This window comes from Mizuhopecten yessoensis, unplaced genomic scaffold, assembly GCF_002113885.1.
Source record: "Mizuhopecten yessoensis strain PY_sf001 unplaced genomic scaffold, ASM211388v2 scaffold1379, whole genome shotgun sequence".
NCBI classification, from domain to species: Eukaryota; Metazoa; Mollusca; class Bivalvia; order Pectinida; family Pectinidae; genus Mizuhopecten; species Mizuhopecten yessoensis.
Window position 1 is genome coordinate 285,034 of NW_018404017.1, and position 25,126 is coordinate 310,159.

At 36.2% G+C, this 25,126-nt stretch overlaps 1 protein-coding gene across 12 annotated transcripts; it reads right to left on the reverse strand.

The window, feature by feature from the left end:
- Nucleotides 1–11,743: 11,743 nt before the first annotated feature.
- LOC110460643 (protein phosphatase 1 regulatory subunit 7-like) lies at nt 11,744–22,323 on the reverse strand. Of its 12 annotated transcripts, none has more exons than XM_021513745.1 (9): nt 22,074–22,323; nt 20,641–20,886; nt 20,139–20,204; nt 18,933–19,063; nt 18,350–18,512; nt 17,867–17,983; nt 16,524–16,628; nt 15,295–15,381; nt 11,744–13,969 (listed from the first exon to the last, which is right to left on the reverse strand). In XM_021513745.1, exons 2-9 carry the CDS (start codon nt 20,842–20,844, stop codon nt 13,772–13,774), a joined length of 1,071 nt encoding a protein of 356 aa, XP_021369420.1. In that variant the 5' UTR covers nt 20,845–20,886; nt 22,074–22,323; the 3' UTR covers nt 11,744–13,771. The 12 variants fall into 12 exon arrangements, with proteins under 12 accessions (XP_021369420.1, XP_021369399.1, XP_021369377.1 ...); XM_021513724.1 differs by having other exon boundaries at nt 21,913–22,323; XM_021513702.1 differs by having other exon boundaries at nt 20,641–20,901; nt 21,913–22,323.
- Between the last annotated feature and the right edge of the window lie 2,803 nt (nt 22,324–25,126).

Genomic DNA, 25,126 nt, shown 5'->3' on the forward strand with positions numbered 1-25,126 from the left:
CAGTCAGTGACTTAAGTCATTCACCCCTGAAGACACATTTGAACTCTTCCAATTCAAAGGTTGGAATAGTTCATAACGAAACTTCAGGGGTGAATGAATTATGTAAGTACTCCTGTCACTGTCATTCAGATTGTGTGTTAGTCGAACATAATGCAGCTTATGCAGAAGATGAGAGTAAGGGATATTTACAATTGAGGTAACACAGTCATCCTCTCCTCTATGTACAAACACTAAAGTTCTGTTATTTGTCTCGCACTTCATGCCAATCTATGAAAAAAAATTGAAGGAAAGAGTGCTCTAAAAAAGACAACATCTAGTCAATGTTAAAATCATCAATCTTATTTATTAACTGCCGTATTAAACAGGGAATTTATTTTTTCTAATCCATTTCGTTTACTGTTCAATTTACCTATACCATTGAGTGTTTAACTTCATACCACTGCCAAATGCTGTTACTAACCATTGGAAACAGCTTCTGCCGGGAGGAATATAGCTTCGATAAATGGTTTCTTTGCTGGACTTTCTGAAAAATGTATGCAGTTGAAATAAACAAAATATAATCAGCAACAGTGCTCCGAGTGTAAAACAATTAGTGGGGCTAGACAGGCACTGGAACCATTGATATTGGATTGTTCTACTGTCACTCTAATTGACTAAGCTACCTGGTCAGCGGTAGTGTCCTTGTCCAACTGTGCTACAGTTCAATCCAAAACAAAATTAAGGGGGGTGGGGGTGTTAATGTATATACAAAATAATACTGTGCAGTGGGGCAGGGATCCTTAATATCTAAATGTTACGTTAATAATAAGTTTTTGTGTTGCCTATGTCAGCAAACTAACAGAGACGTGTTTACTGTATGGTTGAGAATTTGTAATGTATGATAAACTCATCATTATTTCCAACCAACTGTTACAATTTTGATAAAACTTGTGGAGTTGCAACTTTGCCAGAAATTCAGTATTGTCTCGCATTGTACATAGAAGACTCAAATTAAATGGGTGCAATTATTTTTTGTGTTCAAACAAATGTATAGGTAACAAGTGCTACTGTTTCTAATGTTGCATGTATGAACTGATAAGTGCTGTTAATTATTAAAGAACTGCAATGATGTATATTAACATGTCTTTGGTTGTAATAACAATTCTGTGCCATTATTTTAGGTTAGTTCATCAACACATTATCTCTTGGATATGTAACTTATTTTTCAATTAATGGTAGTATCAAAGTTCCAGTCGCTATTAAAGCACTATTACTTTCTTCACATTCCTGGAATATGTCATAATCAAATCGAAGGCATTCAATGAGCTATTTGACTGACTTTAGGTAAGTAAAAATGACCAATCGATAGGCTGATACTTGTCCCTTGAAGATTACAGAGGAGCAACACCTGACTTCAGTGCCAGTCAATTTTACTTTAAGCTACTGTTCAATTCTGTAGATGCACATCAAAGGATCAGTTAAGGCGCATTTGTTTATCATGATCCAAACATTTGAACCGGTTGGACCTTAGTTGTTTGTTTATGAAAAAAGGTCGGACCTAGTAATCTGATGCTGGTTTCAGGCGAGCCTTGACAAAGCGTAAGGAACAACCAAAAACGTTACATTTAAAAACAGACAAACTGGTTAAACCTGATACTCGAAAGGGGCCAAAGTCTACTGGCATCATCTACAAGGTGGGCCGTACTGAGCCTTCGTTTGTGTCATGACATATTCTAGGGGTGCAGAGAGAGTTACTCGCGGATGATGGAAAACATCTTCTAGAGTATTACATAGCTTTTCAGCTATATTCAACTTTTAACAGACATTAAATACACAAGAGGATTTTGCCATATTAACGTTCAATTTGCTTTCCAAAATCTTGAACCCAACAACATACGCAAACAAAGTAACAAGAAGGACAGAAAAATGCAGGTTATCATTGCAATTTATAATGAAATTTTCAAAACCCATTCATGCTTCAATTTGTCGCTTTGATAAGTGGATAACAACTGTTGAATTTTGGCCAAAAAGGTGTTGCGTAACTGAGGAAATACATCGTCTTGTATTATCATATTGTGAAATACAGCACCTTGTATTGAACGACCTGGAATCTGGCTGTATTGATGTAGGAGTATTGACAAAGTATTTATTAAATTATACAAATGTTGTAAGTAAATGACCTTACTCTAGCTACTGTTGGTACGTGTCAGAAGTGGCATTGCTCTGTTGATGCTCGTAGAAAAGTCAGAAATAACTCCTCTACAGTAGCTGTCTTGGTCCTAATGCACCGCCACTTGTATCATTCTTTGAAATAGGTTGACAGTGTCGGTCCCCTTACTGAAAACCTGGGTACAGTGGGGGGTAGATATAATTGCATGGAGTCTATATGTCCGTCCAGTTTGTGTCGGGGCAGTTATTTCTTGATTGCCTAACAATTTTGTATTAAACCCTGTACACAAACTTGGTACCTACTATAACAGTAAGTGTAATATGTACCATATTTTTGACATCCTCACTGCAACTTCATTGCTGTTTATTTCTTATCACACATTGATAAAATGACTTGCAATCCATTTTTGATTAGAAGGACGTTATGGAAGCAGAGTTGTAGCATTATTACTAGCCAGTCAAATATGTTGAAATGAAGCTGAAGGTTCATTAAACAATTGAACTATTGAAATTCTCATGTTATAGATATCAACTCATTGCTTCAGTTCTTGAGCTTTACTCGCTTTATTGTGAAGTGCTGCTTTCTATTGAGAGTGTATCTAGGTAAATTGTCTGTATATCGTTAAGAAAGTGTTCTGTCTTATAAAATTAGTGCTAGCCATGTTGCCCATGAATCTCATGTGACAATGTCATCATAATTTTAATTATTTGTTGTGCAAATAAATATGCAAAACTACACAACATGCCAGTATTGAGGGAAAATTGATGCAGCCAGATGTTCCAATCCTTGTTAGCTTAATACCAGTTCAAAATGAATGCCATAAGATAATAGACAATACAGTTAAGCTAACAATGCTTGGAAAAAATTATATGGACGAGAACAATCATTTCATTGCTAAAGAAAGCATTTTAAACTAACTTTATTAAGTTATTAAAAACTAGCATAAGTGTGCTTACTCTACAAATATTAAGATGTTAAATCTTATAAATTGTGAAAAAGATCATTCATTTGTAAATGAATGAAATATTGGTTGAGAAAGTGTGTTTCAAGTATTTGTTCTCCAAGATGGAGAATTATTTTCCTGTTCTTAGTCGAGGTATGTAATGCTTATTTATTAGAATACAAATATGAGAATCACTGTACACAAATTGTTCATGACTTGTTTCATAAATCAAATAAATGTCAAGCTTGGTGATCGCTAAGCCAATCCCCCAAAATTGTAAAAATTGATACAAGTGGAAGATTTGTTAGCATAATTTGTAACTTGAAATTACGGGGTTTGGGAGGACTTATTACAGATCACGCGGTTTTACACCATGATGTTGTATCACCAACAATGGTCAAATCAATAAAATCTTCAAAATTTCAAATGTTTGTCTTCTTGTCCACCTGTCACAAACTTACTGAGAGCTTGTCCATCCGTCATAAACTTACTGAGGGCTTGTCCATCTGTCGCAAACTTACTGAGAGCTTGTCACAAACTTACTGAGAGATTGTCCACCTGTCACAAACTTACTGAGAGCCTGTCCACCTGTCATAACTTACTGAGAGCTTGTCCACCTGTCACAAACTTACTGAGGTTTGTCCACTTGTCACAAACTTTCCGAGAGCTTGTCCACCCGTCATAAACTTACTGAGAGCTTGTCCACCTGTCACAAACTTACTGAGAACTTGTCCACCTGTCACAAACTTACTGAGAGCTTGTCCACCTGTCACAAACTTACTGAGGTTTGTCCACTTGTCACAAACTTCCCGAGAGCTTGTCCACCCGTCATAAACTTACTGAGAGCTTGTCCCCCTGTCACAAACTTACTGAGGTTTGTCCACTTGTCACAAACTTTCCGACAGATTCACCACCCGTCATAAACTTACTGAGAGCTTGTCCCCCTGTCACAAACTTACTGAGAGCCTGTCCCCCTGTCACAAACTTACCGAGAGCCTGTCCCCCTGTCACAAACTGACTGAGAGCCTGTCCGCCTGTCACAAACTGACTGAGAGCCTGTCCACCTGTCACAAACTTGAGAGCTTGTGATGATACAGTGTTCATTGGGTATCTACTTTTCCCACCAGACAATTTCATTGGAATAACCAAGAAACCTACAGAAATGATATTGTGCCAGTCAGTCACATTTGTTCAAATGAATAAACTTGACCTATATTGTAACTTCTTAGAAGTATTAGGCCTTAAACAATGATATTTGGCATGATCTGTAAGGTAAATGTTATGTTTGTTCCAATAAATGAACTACACCCACAATAAGGTCACGTTGGACAAATCTGTTTCTGTATTTTTATTAGCCCACCATCATCTGATGGTGGGCTATTCAAATCACCCTGCGTCCATGGTCCGTCGTTCGCCGTCCTTAAACAATTCTTGTTATCGGTATTTCTCAAGAAGTACCAGAGGGATCTGTGCAGGGCAACTTTTGAGACTGATCGGATAAACAACATGGCCGACAGGCAGCCATCTTGGATTTTGATAGTGAAAGTTTGTTATCGCTATTTCTCAAGAAGTACCAGAGGGATCTTTCTCAAATTTTATATGTAGGTTCCCCTTGGTCCTAGCTGTGCAGGGCAACTTTTGAGACTGATCGGATAAACAACATGGCCGACAGGCAGCCATCTTGGATTTTGATAGTGAAAGTTTGTTATCGCTATTTCTTGGGAAGTACAGGAGGGATCTTTCTCAAATTTTATATGTAGGTTCCCCATGATCCCTCGTTGTGCATGTTATATTTTGAGACTGATCATAAATACAAAATGGATTTAAAGAAGAACTAAACAGATCTTTCTCATATTGCAATGATCGATTATATTTCTTTCACATTAAGTACTGTACTAGTAAATATGAGAAATGACAAACTCACTTTGAAGGTTGGCTTTCATACTCATCAGTATTAAGTTTATATCAAAAGTTACCTCAAGGTGCATTTTCTGTTAGCATGACTCGATCAAACAGATTAGAGGAAAAAAAGAAAAGATTGAACTGACAAGGAACTAATGAAGATGGTACGAAGGTGGGCGCCAAGATCCCTCTGGGATCTCTTGTTAGTAATTAACTTTTAAAGAACCGCAAGGGTCAAAATAGATTTTGTTGAAAATTGCATGGATATTGGGCTGTTCAAATTCAAGAGTGTTAAATAAATGACAAAATTTAATTTTACAATTTCAGCATAAAGCATATTTAACCAACATCAGTTATGGTTTTAGTGTAGGAATGTTTTTGTTAGCTCAAAATATAGTGGTGTTGGGGGCAGTTTGGTAGCCATGTATTGAGAACAATGCGTTCTATACATGTTGCAATGACAGCACAAGATAATATAGAATGAGAGAAACTGAGCGAGCTCACAAAGATGCACCCCTTTGCTTCATTTCTTTTACATAATCAAACATGATAAAGTAGTTGAGTTGCAAATACCTTTCTTCATATGACTGTGCAAAGTTACAAAAAAATCTCACAAACAGTTAAGGAAGAGTTGCACGTGTTTGCCATCGACAGACAAACACGTGGGAATATAGGTTGTCATTCTGGGTATTTAAAGCTTTTACTTAAGAGTATATAGATAATATGGACTAGATAAAATAATTCAGGAATAAAGGTATGCAATTATTTACTTATTGTCACATTAAATCTGTGAATTGAATTCTTCCACACACTACTTTTGTTCCCTCAAAATTAGTTATGGCTGTTGGATGTCCCAGAAATTGAGCTTTCACTATCAGTAAGAGCAGGGAATTTGGATCTGGAAATGGAAAAAAATTGCACAACCAGATGAAATTGGAAAATGGTTGATATAGGCATTGTGCTGTTTTTAGTTGGCATTCTTAGGCAATATTGTGTAAATATGTAAATATGAAAATGAAATGCCATTGCATAACTACTGATAAATAACAATACAAAGTAAGAAAAATTGAGAATCATTTATTCATCATGAACTATCCGACGATAGTAAAATTCCCAAAAATCATAAGTCAGCACTATGTCTGGAGGCAGACCCTGTTGCACACATCATCAAATGTGATTTGTGCAATGCTTTAAATATCTTGCATAGCTGCATTTTTCGGGAGAGAAAGAAATTGCGTGGCAAGACAAATGTAGAGAATACTTATCACACAAATAAATAAAAAAAATCAATTGATAAAATTAATTATCGGTATGATTTTTTTCTCTTAGATTGCTTTTCCCATTCTTAAAATTCTTTACATCACAATGACGTCCATCACATCACAATGACATCCATTGCATCATAATGACGTACATTACATCACAATGACATCCATCACATCACAATGACATCCATTACATCACAATGACATCTTTTACATCACAATGACGTCCATTACATCACAATGACGTCCATTACATCACAATGACGTCCATCACATCACAATGACATACATAACATCACAATGATATACATTACATCACAATGACATCTATTACATCACAATGACATCTATTACATCACAATGACATCTATTACATCACAATGACATCTTTTACATCACAATGACGTCCTTTACATCACAATGACATACATTACATCACAATGACATCCTTTACATCACAATGACGTCCATCACATCACAATGACATCCATCACATCACAATGACATCCATTACATCACAATGACATACTTTACATCACAATGACATCCGTTACATCACAATGACATCCGTTACATCACAATGACGTACTCTACATCACAATGACGTACATAACATAACAATGACGTACTTTACATCACAATGACATCCATTACATTACAATGACATCCTTTACATCACAATGATGTACATTACATCACAATGACGTACTTTACATCACAATGACGTACATAACATCACAATGACGTACTTTACATCACAATGACATACATAACATCACAATGATATACATTATATCACAATGACGTACATTACATCACAATGACGTACATTACATCACAATGACGTACTCTACATCACAATGACGTACATCACATCACAACGATTTACTTTACATCACAATGACGTACATTACATCACAATAACATACTTTACATCACAATAACATACTGTGGGTAGTGGTCAGTCAGTGTACCGGTGTAGGGATCCGAGGTGGTAAGGAGATCCAACGTACTGTGGGTAGTGGTCGGTCAGTGTATCGGTGTAGGGATCCGAGGTGGTAAGGAGATCTAATGTCCTGTGGGTAGTGGTCGGTCAACGTACCGGTGTAGGGATCCGAGGTGGTAAGGAGACTAATGTCCTGTGGGGAGTGGTTGGTCAGTGTACCGGTGTAGGGATCCTAGGTGGTAAGGAGATCTAACGTCCTGTGGCTAGTGGTCAGTCAACGTACCGGTGTAGGGATCCGAGGGGGTAAGGAGATCCAACGTCCTGTGGGTAGTGGTCGGTCAGTGTACCGGTGTAGGGATCCAAGGTAGTAATGAGATCCAACGTCCTGTGGGTAGTGGTCGGTCAGTGTACCGGTGTAGGGATCCTAGGTGGTAAGGAGATCTAACGTCCTGTGGGTAGTGGTCAGTCAACGTACCGGTGTAGGGATCCGAGGTGGTAAGGAGATCCAACGTCCTGGGGGTAGTGGTCGGTCAGTGTACCGGTGTAGGGATCCTAGGGGGTAAGGAGATCTAACGTCCTGTGGGTAGTGGTCGGTCAGTGTACCGGTGTAGGGATCCTAGGTGGTAAGGAGATCTAACGTCCTCTGGGTAGTGGTCGGTCAGTGTACCGGTGTAGGGATCTGAGGTGGTAAGGAGATCCAACGTCCTGTGGGTAGTGGTCGGTCAATATATCGGTTTAGGGATCCGAGATGGTAAGGAGATCCAACGTCCTGTGGGTAGTGGTCGGTCAGTGTACCGGTGTAGGGATCCGAGGTGGTAAGGAGATCTAACGTCCTCTGGGTAGTGGTCGGTCAGTGTACCGGTGTAGGGATTCGAGGTGGTAAGGAGATCTAACGTCCTGTGGGTAGTGGTCTGTCAATGTACCAGTGTAGGGATTCGAGGTGGTAAGGAGATCTAACGTCCTGTGGGTAGTGGTCGGTCAATGTACCGGTGTAGGGATCCGAGGTGGTAAGGAGATCCAACGTCCTGGGGGTAGGGGTCGGTCAGTGTACCAGTGTAGGAATCCGAGGGGGTAAGGAGATCTAACGTCCTGTGGGTAGTGGACGGTCAGTGTACCGGTGTAGGGATCCGAGGTGGTAAGGAGATCTAAGGTCCTGTGGGTAGTGGTCGGTCAGTGTACCGGGGTAGGGATTCGAGGTGGTAAGGAGGTCTAACGTCCTGTGGGTAGTGGTCTGTCAGTGTACCAGTGTAGGGATTCGAGGTGGTAAGGAGATCTAAGGTCCTGTGGGTAGTGGTCGGTCAGTGTACCAGTGTAGGGATCCGAGGGGGTAAGGAGATCCAACGTCCTGTGGGTAGTGGTCGGTCAGTGTACCAGTGTAGGAATCCGAGGTGGTAAGGAGATCTAACGTCCTGTGGGTAGTGGTCGGTCAATGTACCGGTGTAGGGATTCGAGGTGGTAAGGAGATCTAACGTCCTGTGGGTAGTGGACGGTCAGTGTACCGGTGTAGGGATCCGAGGTGGTAAGGAGACTAAGGTCCTGTGGGTAGTGGGCGGTCAATGTACCGGTGTAGGGATCCGAGGTGGATACCGAAGTATTAGATGACATACAGAGTCAATAAAAAATCAGATGATTTTATATTATATGAGTGTTTTATTCAAACATTTTTGCAGTCAATATCTAAAAATAGCACTATGACTGACATCAAATTATGAACCATTTTTCTGTGACCAACAGACTCACAGAAAAAAGTGTTTATCAACTGCTTGCAATGAAAATTACATTACAAAAGGTAAAAAAGAAAACTAGGCAATAGAACTTAAACATTATTTAACAACAGGTGACAAGGAATACTGTTCAATTTTAAACATCTTTAGCATATGTCATGACTTAATCTAAACCTCTCTAAAGCCACTTTGTGGATATTACAAGAAAACTTGTTTAATCCCTTGATGTCACTCCTCTGTAATCTTCAAAAGACAGGTATCACCCTAGCAATTGGTCAGTATTTATACCTGGCGCCAATCAAATAGCTAACGACATGCCTTTTATTTTGTCATTACATACTACAGGTTTGTAGAGAAGGTCAGTGAATCAAAAGAGCCCCCTTGGATTTTGAAAATGGTTTATCCTACAATGTTACCATATGTAAATTATGTCTTAACCCTGTGATTTCCTGTATACATGTTTTATCTTGTATGTTATCAGCCTGAAGATAGTATCAATAATAAATAATTTACAAGATACCTCCATAGAAATGATTTATGTTTAAAAAAGTTTTTATCTTATGGCATAAAGAGTGAAATCTTTTGATGTCAGAGTGGAAGGACCATTTATAAATTCTGATTTTAGATCATGAATGTAAGAAAAAATGTGATGATTTATTCGATTATGTATATAGCTAAATAAGTGTTGACAAATATTATACAACCATATCACTTTGGGGTATCATGAACAGCCCATAAACTGTCAGACCTTTTTCAAACAAATAAATATTAAGGTCAAGCAAAGAGATAATGACTCCTAAATAGATTATGCAACTTTTGAGAGCAGAATTTTCTTATTTGGCCTGGAACCTTGGTTCATAAAATATTGTCTATAATAGACTTATAATTAATAAATAAAGAGCCCACATATATAGCATATGTGTAGGAACTTAATGTTTGTGACATTCTAACAATACCAATAAGCTTTATCATAACAGCACTAAAAGCTGTGAGCGCCGAAATGGCAGCACCGGCTGTATGCTCCCAAGGGAGTTGAGAAAGACATTGGCTGGTAAGGTTGCAAAGGATATTAATTTGTAAACCGCTTTGAGACAACCTACAAACTAGGTTGTGATAAAGCGGTATATAAGAACCTTGAATTATTATTATTATTATTATTTACTTAAAATCAATGGACTTCAGTAAAATTAATTGTGCAATCCAATTACAGGTATATTATCATAAAATTGATGTTTGCTCTATTTGTTTGGAATGAGAATCATCAGTCTAGTATGAATAAAAGATGTGTTACATTAGCATTTATCTGGACTGAAATATGGCTGTGAAAGGTTCAAGTTCTTCCTTAATAGATAATTATTGCAAATTCAATCATATAACAACAGTTTGAGTACATGGCAAAGCACTGTACAGGTTGGAAATGTAATAACTGTTTGACTACATGGCAAAGCACTGTACAGATACAGGAAATGTAATAACTGTTTGACTACATGGCAAAGAACTGTACAGATACAGGAAATGTAATAACTGTTTGACTACATGGCAAAGAACTGTACAGATACAGGAAATGTAATAACTGTTTGACTACATGGCAAAGAACTGTACAGATACAGGAAATGTAATAACTGTTTGACTACATGGCAAAGAACTGTACAGATACAGGAAATGTAATAACTGTTTGACTACATGGCGAAGCACTGTACAGATACAGGAAATGTAATAACTGTTTGACTACATGGCGAAGCACTGTACAGATACAGGAAATGTAATAACTGTTTGACTACATGACAAAGCACTGTACAGATAATGGAAATGTAATAACTGTTTGACTACATGACAAAGCACTGTACAGATAATGGAAATGTAATAACTGTTTGACTACATGACAAAGCACTGTACAGATTAACTTTTGACTTTATCATATACATATTATACAATGATACACCAACAACAAAATTCAGTTCCGACTACTTTACATTGGGTATATGTGTTTTATATGAGATCAATGGACAACATCTTTTGAATATACATGTACATATATGGCATAAAAGTTGGTTGTAATGTCGGGAATATTCAATACTCTATACTCTTGATAAAAGACTTTTACATATTAATTTACTTCAATTCCTGAATTCAAGTCAAGCCTGTCTTAGAGACCACCTGTCTCGAGCTACCACATGTTTATATCTATTACACCTTGACTCTTCATTCACCATTATCCTCTTCCTCTATATTACCAGCTTCTATGTGTGTGACATATCTTTGTATTGCCAGTCTACAAAGACTATCTTTGCTTTCACCTTTAGTCGTCTCTTCAAACAGGTTTGCTAATTTTCTAAATTTTTAAGACTGGAATTTTATTGTTTATCAACAAGAAGGATCAAATTTTTCTCTAGTTCTGTACTAGAATTTTCTGAAAAGTTACAACATAAACAGCTGAAAGTTGAATCTGTTTGAAAGTAGGGCCGGTATACTGTTTCGTCATCTGACTCACTCAAACAGAGCACATGACTCGTCTCCTGAATGACCCATGTTTAACATTTTGCATAAGCTAGTCTACAGCCTGACCTATGTCCATGGTATACTGCTGACAGCAGCTACAAAATGTCAGTGGCAGAAAAATAAATTGGAATGATGTAATCAGTAGTTAAGATATGTATAGTGCCATTGACATATAGGCAATAAGGTTAAATTTTTAAGATATATTCCATCTTTGCGTATTGCAGAGTTATCTTCTCTTGAGAGCAGGTATTGATTGTTACGTCATTTGTTTGTGAGAGTAACGTCATTAATTTTTGAGAAAACACCGTAATTTTTTTCACACTAACCTATGACGTAACAATTAATACCTGCTCTCAAGAGAAGATAACTCTGCAATACGCAAAGACAGAATACCAGGCAGGTAATATGCTTTGAAGAAATATAAAATTACGCCGTTTCTATGCGAACGTGTCCAACAAAGAGTTGAACTTATTACTGTAAATCTTTTCTATAATGAACTTTTATGTGGCTACAGTCGGTAAGTAATTTTGGTTATTTGAAAAATCAATGTACAACATTATAGAATCTGATGTATATTACTATCTGAAACAGCTATTATTTCATTACATTATTCATTCTAAGGATTGGGACACAATTCCTAGCAACAGGGCACAAATTAACTTCCCTTAAACAAAAATGTCCCATTAATGTGTTTATTATGAACATGGTTGTGGACTTAACAAGGTGTCCGTGTATCACACATGTATAACAATTCAGGTGTCACAATGTGGATACATTATTTCATTTTTTTCCCACCATTCACAGAATTATCTCCCATTTTATCTGTTCATGATTTTTGAGTATCCGACCGACAGCATGTCTTGGGAACAATCGGATATAACATCACAATAAGGTCTTAACGTGAGAGGTCCTGTACAATCAGGGTAAAATAGGTTACAAATGCTAAAAACTCTAGTTTTAAACAATAATATTGGAATGATGGGAGAAAATAATTAACCCCTACTTTGAGAGTATAACAGAGGAATCTCCAACCCTCATGGTGATGATCTGGTTGTATAGGGTTGGAGATTTCTCCGTCACACCCTCAAGGTAGGGAAATTCTATTAGTCAATTATATAAATTATAAGCAAGAAATATGTCCAGGAAAAGACATGCTGTCATGAATTCAACCTTCACGTAATGATGTGATGACACCAAGTCTAATGGTTATGACGAGGTGTGCAAAGTTTCATTACATTATCTTATCAAAAGGAATTTTAGACTCGGACAATAATATAGTTCTTCTGATCTTCAATCTCTAACAGTGACCTTGACCTTTGGAGAAGGGACACGGTAACTGTAAGGCTACATTCGCGTATCCCGGTTGAAACGGTACGTGTGGCGCAGAAATTTTCCACGATAAACGAACACACTTGGACCGTTCTATAAGCAGAGCTAAAAATCCACACTTTCGGAGAATAAAAAACAATGTATGAAGAATAGTATGCCCTTCTTTCATGCGTCCACTGTATTACACAACGTATCTTAAAAACTACATGAGCCTTGACATTGTTTTAGAAAGAAATAACGCAAATTGGCAATAGTCAGCATTTTAGTTTCGGTCAGGTACGTCTGGACCCCTCAATCTACACATACCAAATTTGCCTGAGGTCAGCTATGGTCCAAATCTGTACCTGTCGTTTTCTTTACAGGTTCAACCGGTTCAACCGTTTCAACCGGATACGCGAATGTAGCCATGGTGACTCACAGTCCAGTGGTTAATCTTCCTATATGCTGTGGCAAGTACGTGAAAGTTGGGACAAGGATGATTCATTTGGACGGACAAATGAAACAGATGTGGGTAACACTATATATATGTCCTCCATTTCATGGCAGGGAATTAAAGTTAGAATACATTTAGTTAATTTGTGACATTATCATACAAACTGCTTTCTGCATGCCTAAGATCCCCGTTTGGCAAAGATATGTGCAATCCAGTTCACTAAGATAACATAAAATCCTGTTTCCTATCTCTTAAAACATTCACATGCAGTATTATATTGTCATGTGTACTAAATTCGCCGATTCACAGATGGACCAAGTCACTCCTAAAGGTGCACCTCTAAATGAGCATCATAATGTCGAAATCGGAATTTAGTTTTTACTGCCTTGTTCATCCAGTGATGTACGAAGACCTCCTAGTTAGAAAATTCTAGTACAATCTGTCCACTCCAAATATCTACCATAGGCTCTAACAGTGTAACACAATTTGTAGTAAAGTTGTGAGCTCTGTGCCTCTACGATGTGTAAGCCATGCCGTCTTATTAAACCTGGTCCCCACAGGTTATTGGAGGTCGAACACTATCATTTGCACATGGTGGCATCTATCTGTCGGAGCTGGGGTAACGCCAGCTTCACTTTGCGTCGATAGCTGGGGTCAGGATGTCCCGCATTATCTGGGTCTAACCACAGAGGATTGCGTTCAAGGTAGACTGTCTCAAGGATTTTGATTGGTGCTAACTCCTCTAGGTCTTTCCAGTCATCTACCTTGTTATCATTGAACTGAAAATAAATTTGTAATGCATATATGGTGACAATGTTATGATCATTCAATATTATGTTGATATCATGCAGTAACTAATATGTTGAAATCCTACAATATGTATACTCATCTGGTTATATTTTTTTCATGCAAGTTCTGAAAATATTTTCATCAAATTTGCTCTGAATCTGATCTACAATACCCAATATGTTAATTACATACATATCTAACTACCGTTTCAACGTCACACAATATCGAACTAAGGTTTCAACGTCACACAATATCTAACTAACGTTTCAACATCACACAATATCTAACTAACGTTTCAACGTCACACAATATCTAACTAACGTTTCAACGTCACACAATATCTAACTAACGTTTCAACGTCACACAATATCTAACTAACGTTTCAACGTCACACAATATCTAACTAACGTTTCAACGTCACACAATATCTAACTAACGTTTCAACGTCACACAATATCTAACTAACGTTTCAACGTCACACAATATCTAACTAACGTTTCAACGTCACACAATATCGAACTAACGTTTCAACGTCACACAATATCTAACTAACGTTTCAACCTCACACAATATCTAACTAACGTTTCAACGTCACACAATATCTAACTAACATTTCAACGTCACACAATATCTAACTAACGTTTCAACCTCACACAATATCTAACTAACGTTTCAAAGTTACATAATATCTGATAATAACTGGGCATCATTCAAAATCTAATATTTCAATGTCATATCATAACATCTAATCTTCAACTTTATACCGTATCTGTCATGTTAATGTTTCATTGGTTTCAAGTTGTTCACATCATGTAATATGTTACACGCTAATGTCATACAATATTTAACTACCAATTCAAGATCATACAACATCTTACATTCCAACGTCAGACAGTATTTGTCATGTTAGTGTCCTATTGGTGTCAAGTTGTCCACCTCTGTAATATCTAACACACTGAAGTCATTACATAGCTAACTACCAATTTAACATCATACAACATATAATATTTAAACGTCATATAATATTTAAACGTCATATAATATCAAAATGTTTTAATATAAAATCACACGACATCATTTAAACAATATAAAATCACATAACATCATTTAAACAATATAAAATTTCCAAGTCATTCAATATATATAACATTTCTAGGTCAGACAATATTTAAGTTAAACTTACACATCATAAAACATCTAATATCAACTGTCATATTAACAAGTCTAATATATGTAAACTATTTCTCTAGACATATGTACATGTTTGTGTATTTTAACACATTTAAAGACAGGATATTTTATGTTAATAATTTACCCAGAACTCCTGCAGCTCTTTCAAGTGTGACACGTTGGTTATCCTCCGTATTCTGTTTTGTGCCAAATCCAGGGTATTCAATCGTAGCTGAAAATGTATTTTTTATCATAATGAACATATTGAATGGTGAGTGTATTAAAACAATTGATCACATCTTTGAGATTTAAAAGGCACAAAGTGAATCATTATCTTTCTAAAGGACTATTCATTGATCATTATAAGCTTTCCTTTATGTAGTCTAGATAACTGTGTTATAAATCTAATATATCGATGTCATTAATGATGAGGCCGAACCAGTACTTTTTACACACATACTGTCCAAGGCTGTTTGTATGCTCAATTTTGACTTCAAGTTACTTTATGAAAAATCAACAACAAAACAACATCCAATGAAATTCTTATAACAGATCCGAGTTAACAAGGTCATAGTTTGAGGTCAGACTTTTCATATTCATTCCTTTTAATGTGATCAAATAAACCTCTAGACAGTTAGACAGTAAATCATGAGGATCCATTGTAATTTTACATTAGTCATTGAATAAGCTGTTGAGGAAGAGGTCTTAAATGTCTGCTTTCAACAAGAACCTATACTAAACTGATACATGTGGACTTCAGTGCCCATTTCATAGCAGCCAGGTAACTGTCACCTGCTGACTTTAGCTCTATATGGTTGTTACAAGGGACTTCAATGTCAATAGACATTTGTTATTTTTGGGGGGAAGTGAAAGGGTACAAAATGATCCCCCTTCTTTGACAGTCATTTCGGAAATATTTCATTCCTTTTTTTTTAAACGTTAGAAATGTCTGTCTTATCTTCAAAAACTTATTGTTTTTTACAAAAGGAAGCTATAGTATAACTCACAGCCTATCATAAAGTTACGTTCAACTTGGCAATAATTACCACAGAAAATGTATCTCTAAATAAAATCAGCTTTTGAGCAGATATATCTTCAATCATGTTTTTGTCCTTAAAGTTAACACTTAATAAAAAAAAAAATGATAAATGAAAACTCTTACTGATAACTGATTGACAATTGTATCTTAGTTATGTTCATTATGACCTACTTTCATATCACTGATAATAGCAGCAACCTACTTAAATCATACATCATAGATGGTAGCTATAGCCTACTTATATTATAGATAAAGTACTGACCTAATTATAAAGTATAAATAAGTAACTGTGACCTACTTATGTATTATAGACAAAGCAGCTGCGACCTACTTACATTGTTGTCAAGACCCTCTATACTTTCTAAACCGTTGTCACTGAGATAGAGTTCCTCCAGGTTCACCAAGCCGTCCAAACCTTCAATTTTTACAAATCTGTTGGACTGTTGGAAGTAAAATTATAAAAAAACATGAATATCTGAGCATCAATTCATCATTTTGGAAATAAGAGCACCCAATCTAACATGCTTTAAAACCTTTTTGAAGGAACATTTATTTAATTGAATTTACTGACATATATGTATATATATCCTAATTTGCTAATTATTTAAAGGATAGTTCAGTGTACAGTTCACCTGTATATTAACTCATTCACCGCTGAAATATCATAACGAACTATTCCAGCCTTTCAATTAGAAGAGTTCAAATGTGTCTTCAAGGGGTGAATGAGTTAGGAAGTACAGAAATGCTCTATTTAATAGTTTAACAGCAGAACTGTTTAAGACCATTTTGGAACCCCCTCTGTTATGTGATAAAAGCATTTATTACATACTTACTAATAAATACAGGTTTTTTGTATATGCGATACGACACAATTGCTCTAACCCATATCAGTCCCCGCTGTATCACACCCAAAAACCTGTATCATCCCTCTCTGTATCGGCCCGCAAAACCTGTATCACACCCCTTTTGGAAATTTTACGTTTTTCAATATTTCAAAAGAAGTTAGATCATAAGATAGTAGCTTTTATTAGTAAGTATGTAATAAACAGAATAAAACACACCTTTTTTCACACTCAGTATCAACCCGAGACTGCAATATCAGCCCGAGGGTCGAAGTATTATTATCTATGTAAACTTTTCCATATTAATGATATTTTGTGGTAAATTAGGCAGTTAAGTAGCTATCAGTACACAAGTACAATAATACTCATTCCAAAGACAACCAGTTTTAGATTTATTCCCACCAATATTAACTCTACAGTTTATCCTTTTTTAAAGATATTTCTTTCTTCTCTACTGTATTAAGCAGGACACTAATGCGAAGCAGAGACTCTGTGTTCTGTGTAAACAGCTGTCTTTGAAAATATCTCATAAAATATTTGAGGATATTGTGTATGCATTTTTTTTTAATATCACATGAAACATTTTCACTGCATTGTCATTTTCTCAATTTCAGTCAGAAAAGCATATCTGATTGGATTAAATTTATCCCATAATTTTGAAATACACTGTTCCTGAGATTCCCTGTTATATTTCCTTTTTTTCGGTGCCTTACAGCTTTAAAGAGTTGTCACTCCTGCATTTTTTATATATCATATCAAAATACTTTGTGTACTGTAAAGAGAGTTTTTGTTATTGTATCATAAATATACTTGGTACACTGTGAATTCAGACTTACCTGTAGACTGAGACAGGTCAGATTGACCAGTGTATCCAAACCCTCAATCTTTGTAAGTTTATTTTTTCCTAAATACAGACTTGTTAGCCGTGTCAGCGGAGCAAGATTTTCAATCACCTGTTCCAATAACAAATTTAGATAAATCTTCATTTTCTCTAACATCTCTTACATCAAAGAATTTAAATAAAACATCCATGTTTATATTGCCTGTTTTGGTATAGGAGATAGTTTTTTTTTTTTAAGGAATCTTCTAATAAGAAAAACTTTAAAGGCTGGATTATTCCAGAGGAAGAGCAGCCTTAACAATTCCTATTGAGAACTAAGTACAAACACACAATTTATTTTTAGGCCTAATATCAGAAGACAGATCCACATATCACCAGCTAGTCGACAGAGGAGATTGTAGTATCCAGATTTCAGATCATTTAAAGCACCTTGTATTAATAACATTCTCAGAAAGTACATAGATATATGTATGTTTACCCTTATCCTGTTTGCACCAAATTCCAGCATGTGAAGCTGCACTAGATGTTCAATGTTTTGGATTTTGTCAAACTTGTTGTGTACAAAGTAGAGCTTGCGAAGGGCCGTCAGATTTTCTAGGCCCTCTATAGTCTTAAGGCGGTTGAACGACAGGTCCAGCTGTCTGTAAAAGAGAAGTCTACATTACAAAGTGACAGTGGTAAATGACAGGTCCAGCAGTCTGTAAAAGAGAAGTCTACATTACAAAGTGACAGTGGTAAACGACAGGTCCAGCAGTCTGTAAAAGAGAAGTCTACATTACAAAGTGACAGTGGTAAACACTTTTAACCAAACTCAAGCCGAAGTAACAGATCTGTATCCTGTATGCTGGAATGCCAGGGTTAGGCAGACTATTTGTGCCCTGTGATTCATACAACTAGTTGAATAGATTATTTGCTAGTCATACATCTATCTTACAGTAACTAGTTCAAGATCCCAAGAAAGAAACTTTTCCTGCATGAAATAGAAATCGGGACAGACAGTAAGAGAGAGAAAAAAAGTCTCCTACTGTAGCAGAAATTTGAAGTCTTAGTAAATTACTTACTCAAGATTCCGTAACTCCTCCAAGTTTTCAATCACCTCCAGTTGGTTATCATACAAGTCTAGGTCTTTAAGGTGTTGTAGTGTAGACAGACCCTCAATCTTTTTTATCAAATTTTGTCTTAGGCACAATGTCTGAAAATCAAAATATAAACATCTTTGGAAAACCATTACAGTTTAAAATACAGGTGAAAATAAATCACACACTCAATAAAATAAAAAAAAGTCAACTATATGTGATTGAATGTACAAATGTATTATTAAGTAGTTAAATAGCAATTTTCCTGGTCCTTGGGACATGTTACCGTAACCTTGATTTGGTGTCACATGCTAGTACTAAGACATATTCAAAATTTCTGTACCAGTGATAGTAATTTTTCTACCTCTTTTGACAGGGGAAGTGCTTTGTGACTGTCACAAAAAACTACCACACACATGATTTAAGGAAAATAAAGGATTTTCATCATTTTGGGAGAAAATCGGCAGAAAAAATTAAGGGAAAGGGCCTTCATAAGGCCCCCAACCTCACCTTAGATATCCACTGATGAAGGGGGCATTTCCAAGCCAATGATAATTACTGAATATATAAAATAAATTGATTGACATATAGTCAGTTTTTAAATTGTTATTTTTAAAGCAGGGCCTTGTTATGTGTTTCTTAGTGTACAATGTCAAAAATGGCCTGACAGTGATTTGGGTTGGATAATTCAGGCAAGTCACCTAAACATAATTTTCAAATATTCATCCATTACTAAAAAATATTGTGTGTGCTTTCAAAATGTGGATGAGCCCCGAAGACAAAGGAAGAATTGTCATGACATTTTCTTCCAGAAAACAAACAGGCATATTGGATGACAATCATCAAAACAGCGTCAAACACATTTGTGATTGTGAAAACCTTATTCAACAAATATGTATTTAATTCTTACAAATTTTAATCAAACAATTCATGAACATCAATCAAAAAGGCAAAATGAGAAATACACAAGCCATACAATAATATATTGTCTGCATTCAAAATTGTCCCCTTTGAAGTGAAGAACTTAAAACTTGTACAGTGTTGACCGGATCAATATACATGTATAAATATGAGGCACTAGAATGGCATTTTAATAAGGGGAGGTAATCTAGCGAATTTTCTCTCTGGAACAGATGATGCAATTACTCCAAATATTTCATTATAATTTCTTAAAAAACAATTTCTGCTTACCTCTACTTGTGTCAATGATTCCAAATTTTCGATCTTTGCAATTTTCCCCTGGTTTAAATCCACATCCTGAAAAGACAAAAACACCATTCAATTTCAATAATAAATTAACACAAAGTAACAAATTTTTAATTTACTTTTTATATCCATTACTTACATGCATTGCTTAACCTTATCAAGACTATACATGGATACTGCATTACTACATGCTCATAAATATGATTTCATATATGTGGTCAAAATACATACATGCTTTAGGCAAGTTGTTAAATTAACTGCTTTACTCTAGATAGTACTGGATAGCAAATAAATATAAATAGAAGATAAAACCACTTAAGTGTTAATTTTACATACAGTTAAGTGTTAATTTTACATACAGCTTTTAAGTTTTACAGTAAATGAATATTATTTATATATTGTCAATGGCATACAATTTAACAACACAAAAACATTAAAAATCAATTAAGAAATGTGAATTTTCAATTAAAATTTGGATGTACCTTACCAGAGCATTTGCATCCACTATGACTATCTCACGGACGTCCTCGTCTGGGGCAGGCATCTTGACTACTTCCACCCCGTCCATGCCTTGCAACTTCTCCATAGTGACCGAGACTGCCGTTCCATTTGTGGCTTCTGTATCCTGGTCTTCTTCGTCTGATTTGGCCTTTTTTTCCTCCATGGCTACTTCTATTTCTCCTTCAGACATGGTCACTTGTTCTGGTCAAATTCTGAGCCTATACTGATGTTCCTGGAATGGCAATATCTGAAACGTTGAACGATATATATGAATATATAAGAAATCTTATAAAATAATGCTCGACAAAACTTATTTAAATTTCATACATCATTGAAATGTTCATTTCAGGCTTCTTGATCTATAGTTCGTCCCAAACAAAATCAAAATGTATCATTATATCACTGAATTTTGACTTAAAAACATCTTTGTATATCATATGTTGTTGTTTGTTTTCTCAATTATTATACAGGGTATATATAACATAACTGTACATTTTGTTTTTATTCCAAATTTTGTTATGGGTAAAATTGTTCATTATTGACTTGTTTGGTGAAACATTTACGTTACATACAGGGAATGTGGGATGAGTAATTTTATGAATTGCTTGTTGTAGTTCTAGCTGTACATCTGGTCTTGTTACCAGTCAATTTCGCTCTGAATGACAGTCTTGTGAAATCACATTCTAAGGATGACAAATATCTAAATATAGTGATAATGCGTAGTCACATGTTACAGTTAGTGACACACAATCTAAATATCACATGGGTGTTAAACAAGATAACGATACATACATGAGGCTTCATGAGGGATATTTTTTCTCACTGTGCATTTCTGACCAGCTGCTGAACTGGATCTCGATTGTTAAAATGATCCTAAAAAGGGTATTATCTATTGAAGTCACATACATTCGAAGTATAGTATTGCCAGATCCAATGTTTCTAGGACACACTTTTGAACAACCGTTGTGGTCAAGTGATCCTCAATGCCGAGTGACACTGTAACGTTGCGGAAGAACTCTTTAATACACTTTTTTATTTACTCTCCCAATCAATGGTTGGGTCATGATCATTGAGATTCACAAATGAAATTATGTAAACAATGGTCACTCAGTCACAAACTGACGTTGAATTCCCCGAGTGATGACAGAAATTTTAGTTTTGTTTATCGGTAGTGTGTATATGACAACAAATATATCGGAAACCTACGTCCTTGGTAATAATCCTACCGAGGATGGGAAAATCGTGATCGTAATCCTACCGAGCCCGAGGATGGAAAAATAACCGGTCAGTCTCAAATGTTTGACTTCATCTCAGCCGAATCATCTAGTCAGTAAAAATCTAACGTTGATTTCTTTTATGTACAATTCCCTTGGTGGAACGTTACCATATCCATGCGAAACTCATCAACGAAATAATTACCAGACTTGCAAGGTCTCTTGCCTTGGATCTGAACTTTCTAACAAATTTGGCTAGCATCAGTGAAGAACCGACCGGAAACGTTCAAATTATAAATTGATAAAAAGAAGCGGAACGATTACAGTAATGAAACAAACCGAAACGAAATGTGACCACAATAGAACAAGGGATTCATGAGTTGGAATATTTTCCTTTGTTATGAATAAGGCCTTGTAATAAATTCCCTTTAGTTATTTGAAGCAATGAAATGATCGTTGTTCATTTTATAGTACCTACTGTCAACTGTGGTTTACGATCACCTACGCTCTCTACTCTACTGTACAGAGAGCGAAAGTAAGCGAACTCCTGGATATCGAGGATACAGAGACGTTTAATAAAGATTTCTACACTATGCTAAGCTTTATATATATATATATGTGTGTGTGTGATATTGTGTACTCTTAATTATTACAATCAATTTCATCAAGATAAAGGTTTCCTTTAGTTAGCACCACTGCAGGTAGGGGATGGATCGAGAAAAGGATACATCCGCTGTTCTCCACTGCATGATGTATCGGTAATGTCAGAACCCATGGGGATTTGCTTTTGTGACCTCTACTTGTGGACTCCATTTTTGAAGCGACCAAATAAATCTGCTGCGCCCATTAGGGTCAATATTTGGAATCTTTACATTTCTCTCTATTTCTAACTACCTAACCAATCCGTTATCGTCAAAATTAACACAGGATGTTATGTAGATGAGGATGAAAACCTTTTATGGTTAGCAACACCTCACGTTTTGGTTTAATGTTGAACGCTCGCACAGCCTGTAATCACGAGGAAGGCAATGGGGACCATACCAAACTCATTAAAATTTGTAGTTGTTATATATATTATTCCCTGCTTAACGTTCAGCATTGAGGGTAATGGCAACAACTGGTTCACCCGTTGTCAGTATAATGTCATCCTCGATATCCAGGGGTTACGCTCACTTTAGCAATCCTATTTTGAACCATTTCAGTTTCAATGTCACTTCAGTTAAGTGCATATTTTGTACAGCTTTACTATACTAAAGATGGTCTTACATTTTATACTATTAATAACTAATTTTGTTAGAAGTCAAAGCGTAAACAACAAATTACACTCCGTAAAACCGACCTAAAATCGGTGAATGGTATCCCAGCCATAGACGAGACGAGGTTAGCTTTGCCCATTTCCGGATGGGTCATTGAAGCACGAAGACCAGCCTCATTAATTGCATAGCATTACACGAACCATTTACAGTAAAACACTTGTTATTAGACTGATTTTACCTTCAACCGGCACGAGAACTTTTTTTATAATAATATCAAAAATCCCAAGTCACTTTTCGCACCAGAAAAAACCTTTACAATTCTAACCTACCTAAAACTGATCATCTTTTCAAAAAGATACACCTAAATGAGGCCTGTGATCACTCGTCATTGTCACGTGGCGTCCATAAACATACTGGTGGGACTTTGAACCACATGGATCTGAGAATTTGTTACAGCTATATTTGGACCTAAACAAATATAATAGCGTTGCTAATGTGTTTTTTTCGATCAAGTTCAAGTTCAAGTTCTTTATTAACTTTAAGTCTTGCGACTTATCAGTGTAAACATATATTAAACAGGATATTTACATATGTACAAAAAGCCACATTGGTCACAGGAGAATGAACAATACACACATACAAACTGTCATATATCTGATCGGCGCTTATTTGCCACTATCAGATACTTTCCAAGATTACATAATCCTTTGATATTCGGTGTATTAAGTAATTGAACAAGCTTATATACACTAGGGTTATTTCAATCCATTTTAAATACTTCTGTCTTAAATCTGTATATCTTGTGCAAACTAAAACAAAATGAAGCTCGTCCTCTATGTCATTAAGATTACACTTTGTACATAATCTATTAGTTCTAACAGTGCCAACATAACGTTCAGATTCAATGTTTCATTTGTGAGCTGACAGCCTAAGTCAGTGCGTAGTTTTGTTGAGCAGCAATCTGATAAAACCAGATCTTTAATTCCACTCCGATGCTCTACGTTTCAGTCAAAGAGCAGGCGCGGATTTAGGGGGGGGGGGGGGGGGGGGCACACCCGGCCCCGGCCCCCCCTTTTGGCGGCGGCCTGGCCTTTTCCGGGCCGGCCCATAATGGTCTGATCTGCCGGGAATGGGAACATATTAACATTTTAAAATGCATCTAATAATGCACGGAGCTTGTATAAAAAAATCTGGGGCTACGCCCCACACTTCCCATACGGTATCCTAGCAAATATTGTGGGTTTCCGTTATCTGATATTTTTTCTATATTTTCTTTATTAAAACAATATTTGTTGGCATCGCTACGCTCGTCTACTTTGTATCTTGACCCTAAAGTTGTTTTTTTTATTTTACCACCTCCGCAAAACCCCAAGTTGCAACTTGCAACGCTCGGCGGAAATATACTAGCATAAGTTGCATAATTATATTATTGACCGCTCGTTATAGATAATCTGAAAATTAATACTTTTTATTGTAACCTTCCTAACCGCCCGGGCGATATTGATCATATCATTATACAAGAACGGTAACGGTTTTTTTCGGCTGACAATATTATGTTTAATCGACTTAACATATCCATTCAATTATTTTGGTATTATATATATTGTTGGAACTGTTTCACTATCTTGTATGTACAACATAATATTTCAATGTGGTACTTATAGCTTACCATCGTGTACGTACAAGAAAGTATCTTCACACAGCATACTATTGTGTACGTAGTAATAAGTTGTACGTACCAGAATATGATGATTTCAAATTAAATTTAAAGGTGACGCGTATGTGCCTCCTAAGTTGTACCATTTTAACCAGATAGCTTAGCAAATGTACCACCGTTGGTAATATGCACGCCCTTACAACCTTAAAACTTGAAAACTTGAAACTTGAAACTACATTAGTTAATCAGCATTGACATTTCAGATATATCATTGTCTACACTAATGAATTAGTCAACAATTATAAAACGCGAGACTATATCAGGGGCGGGTCCAGGTGAGGGCGT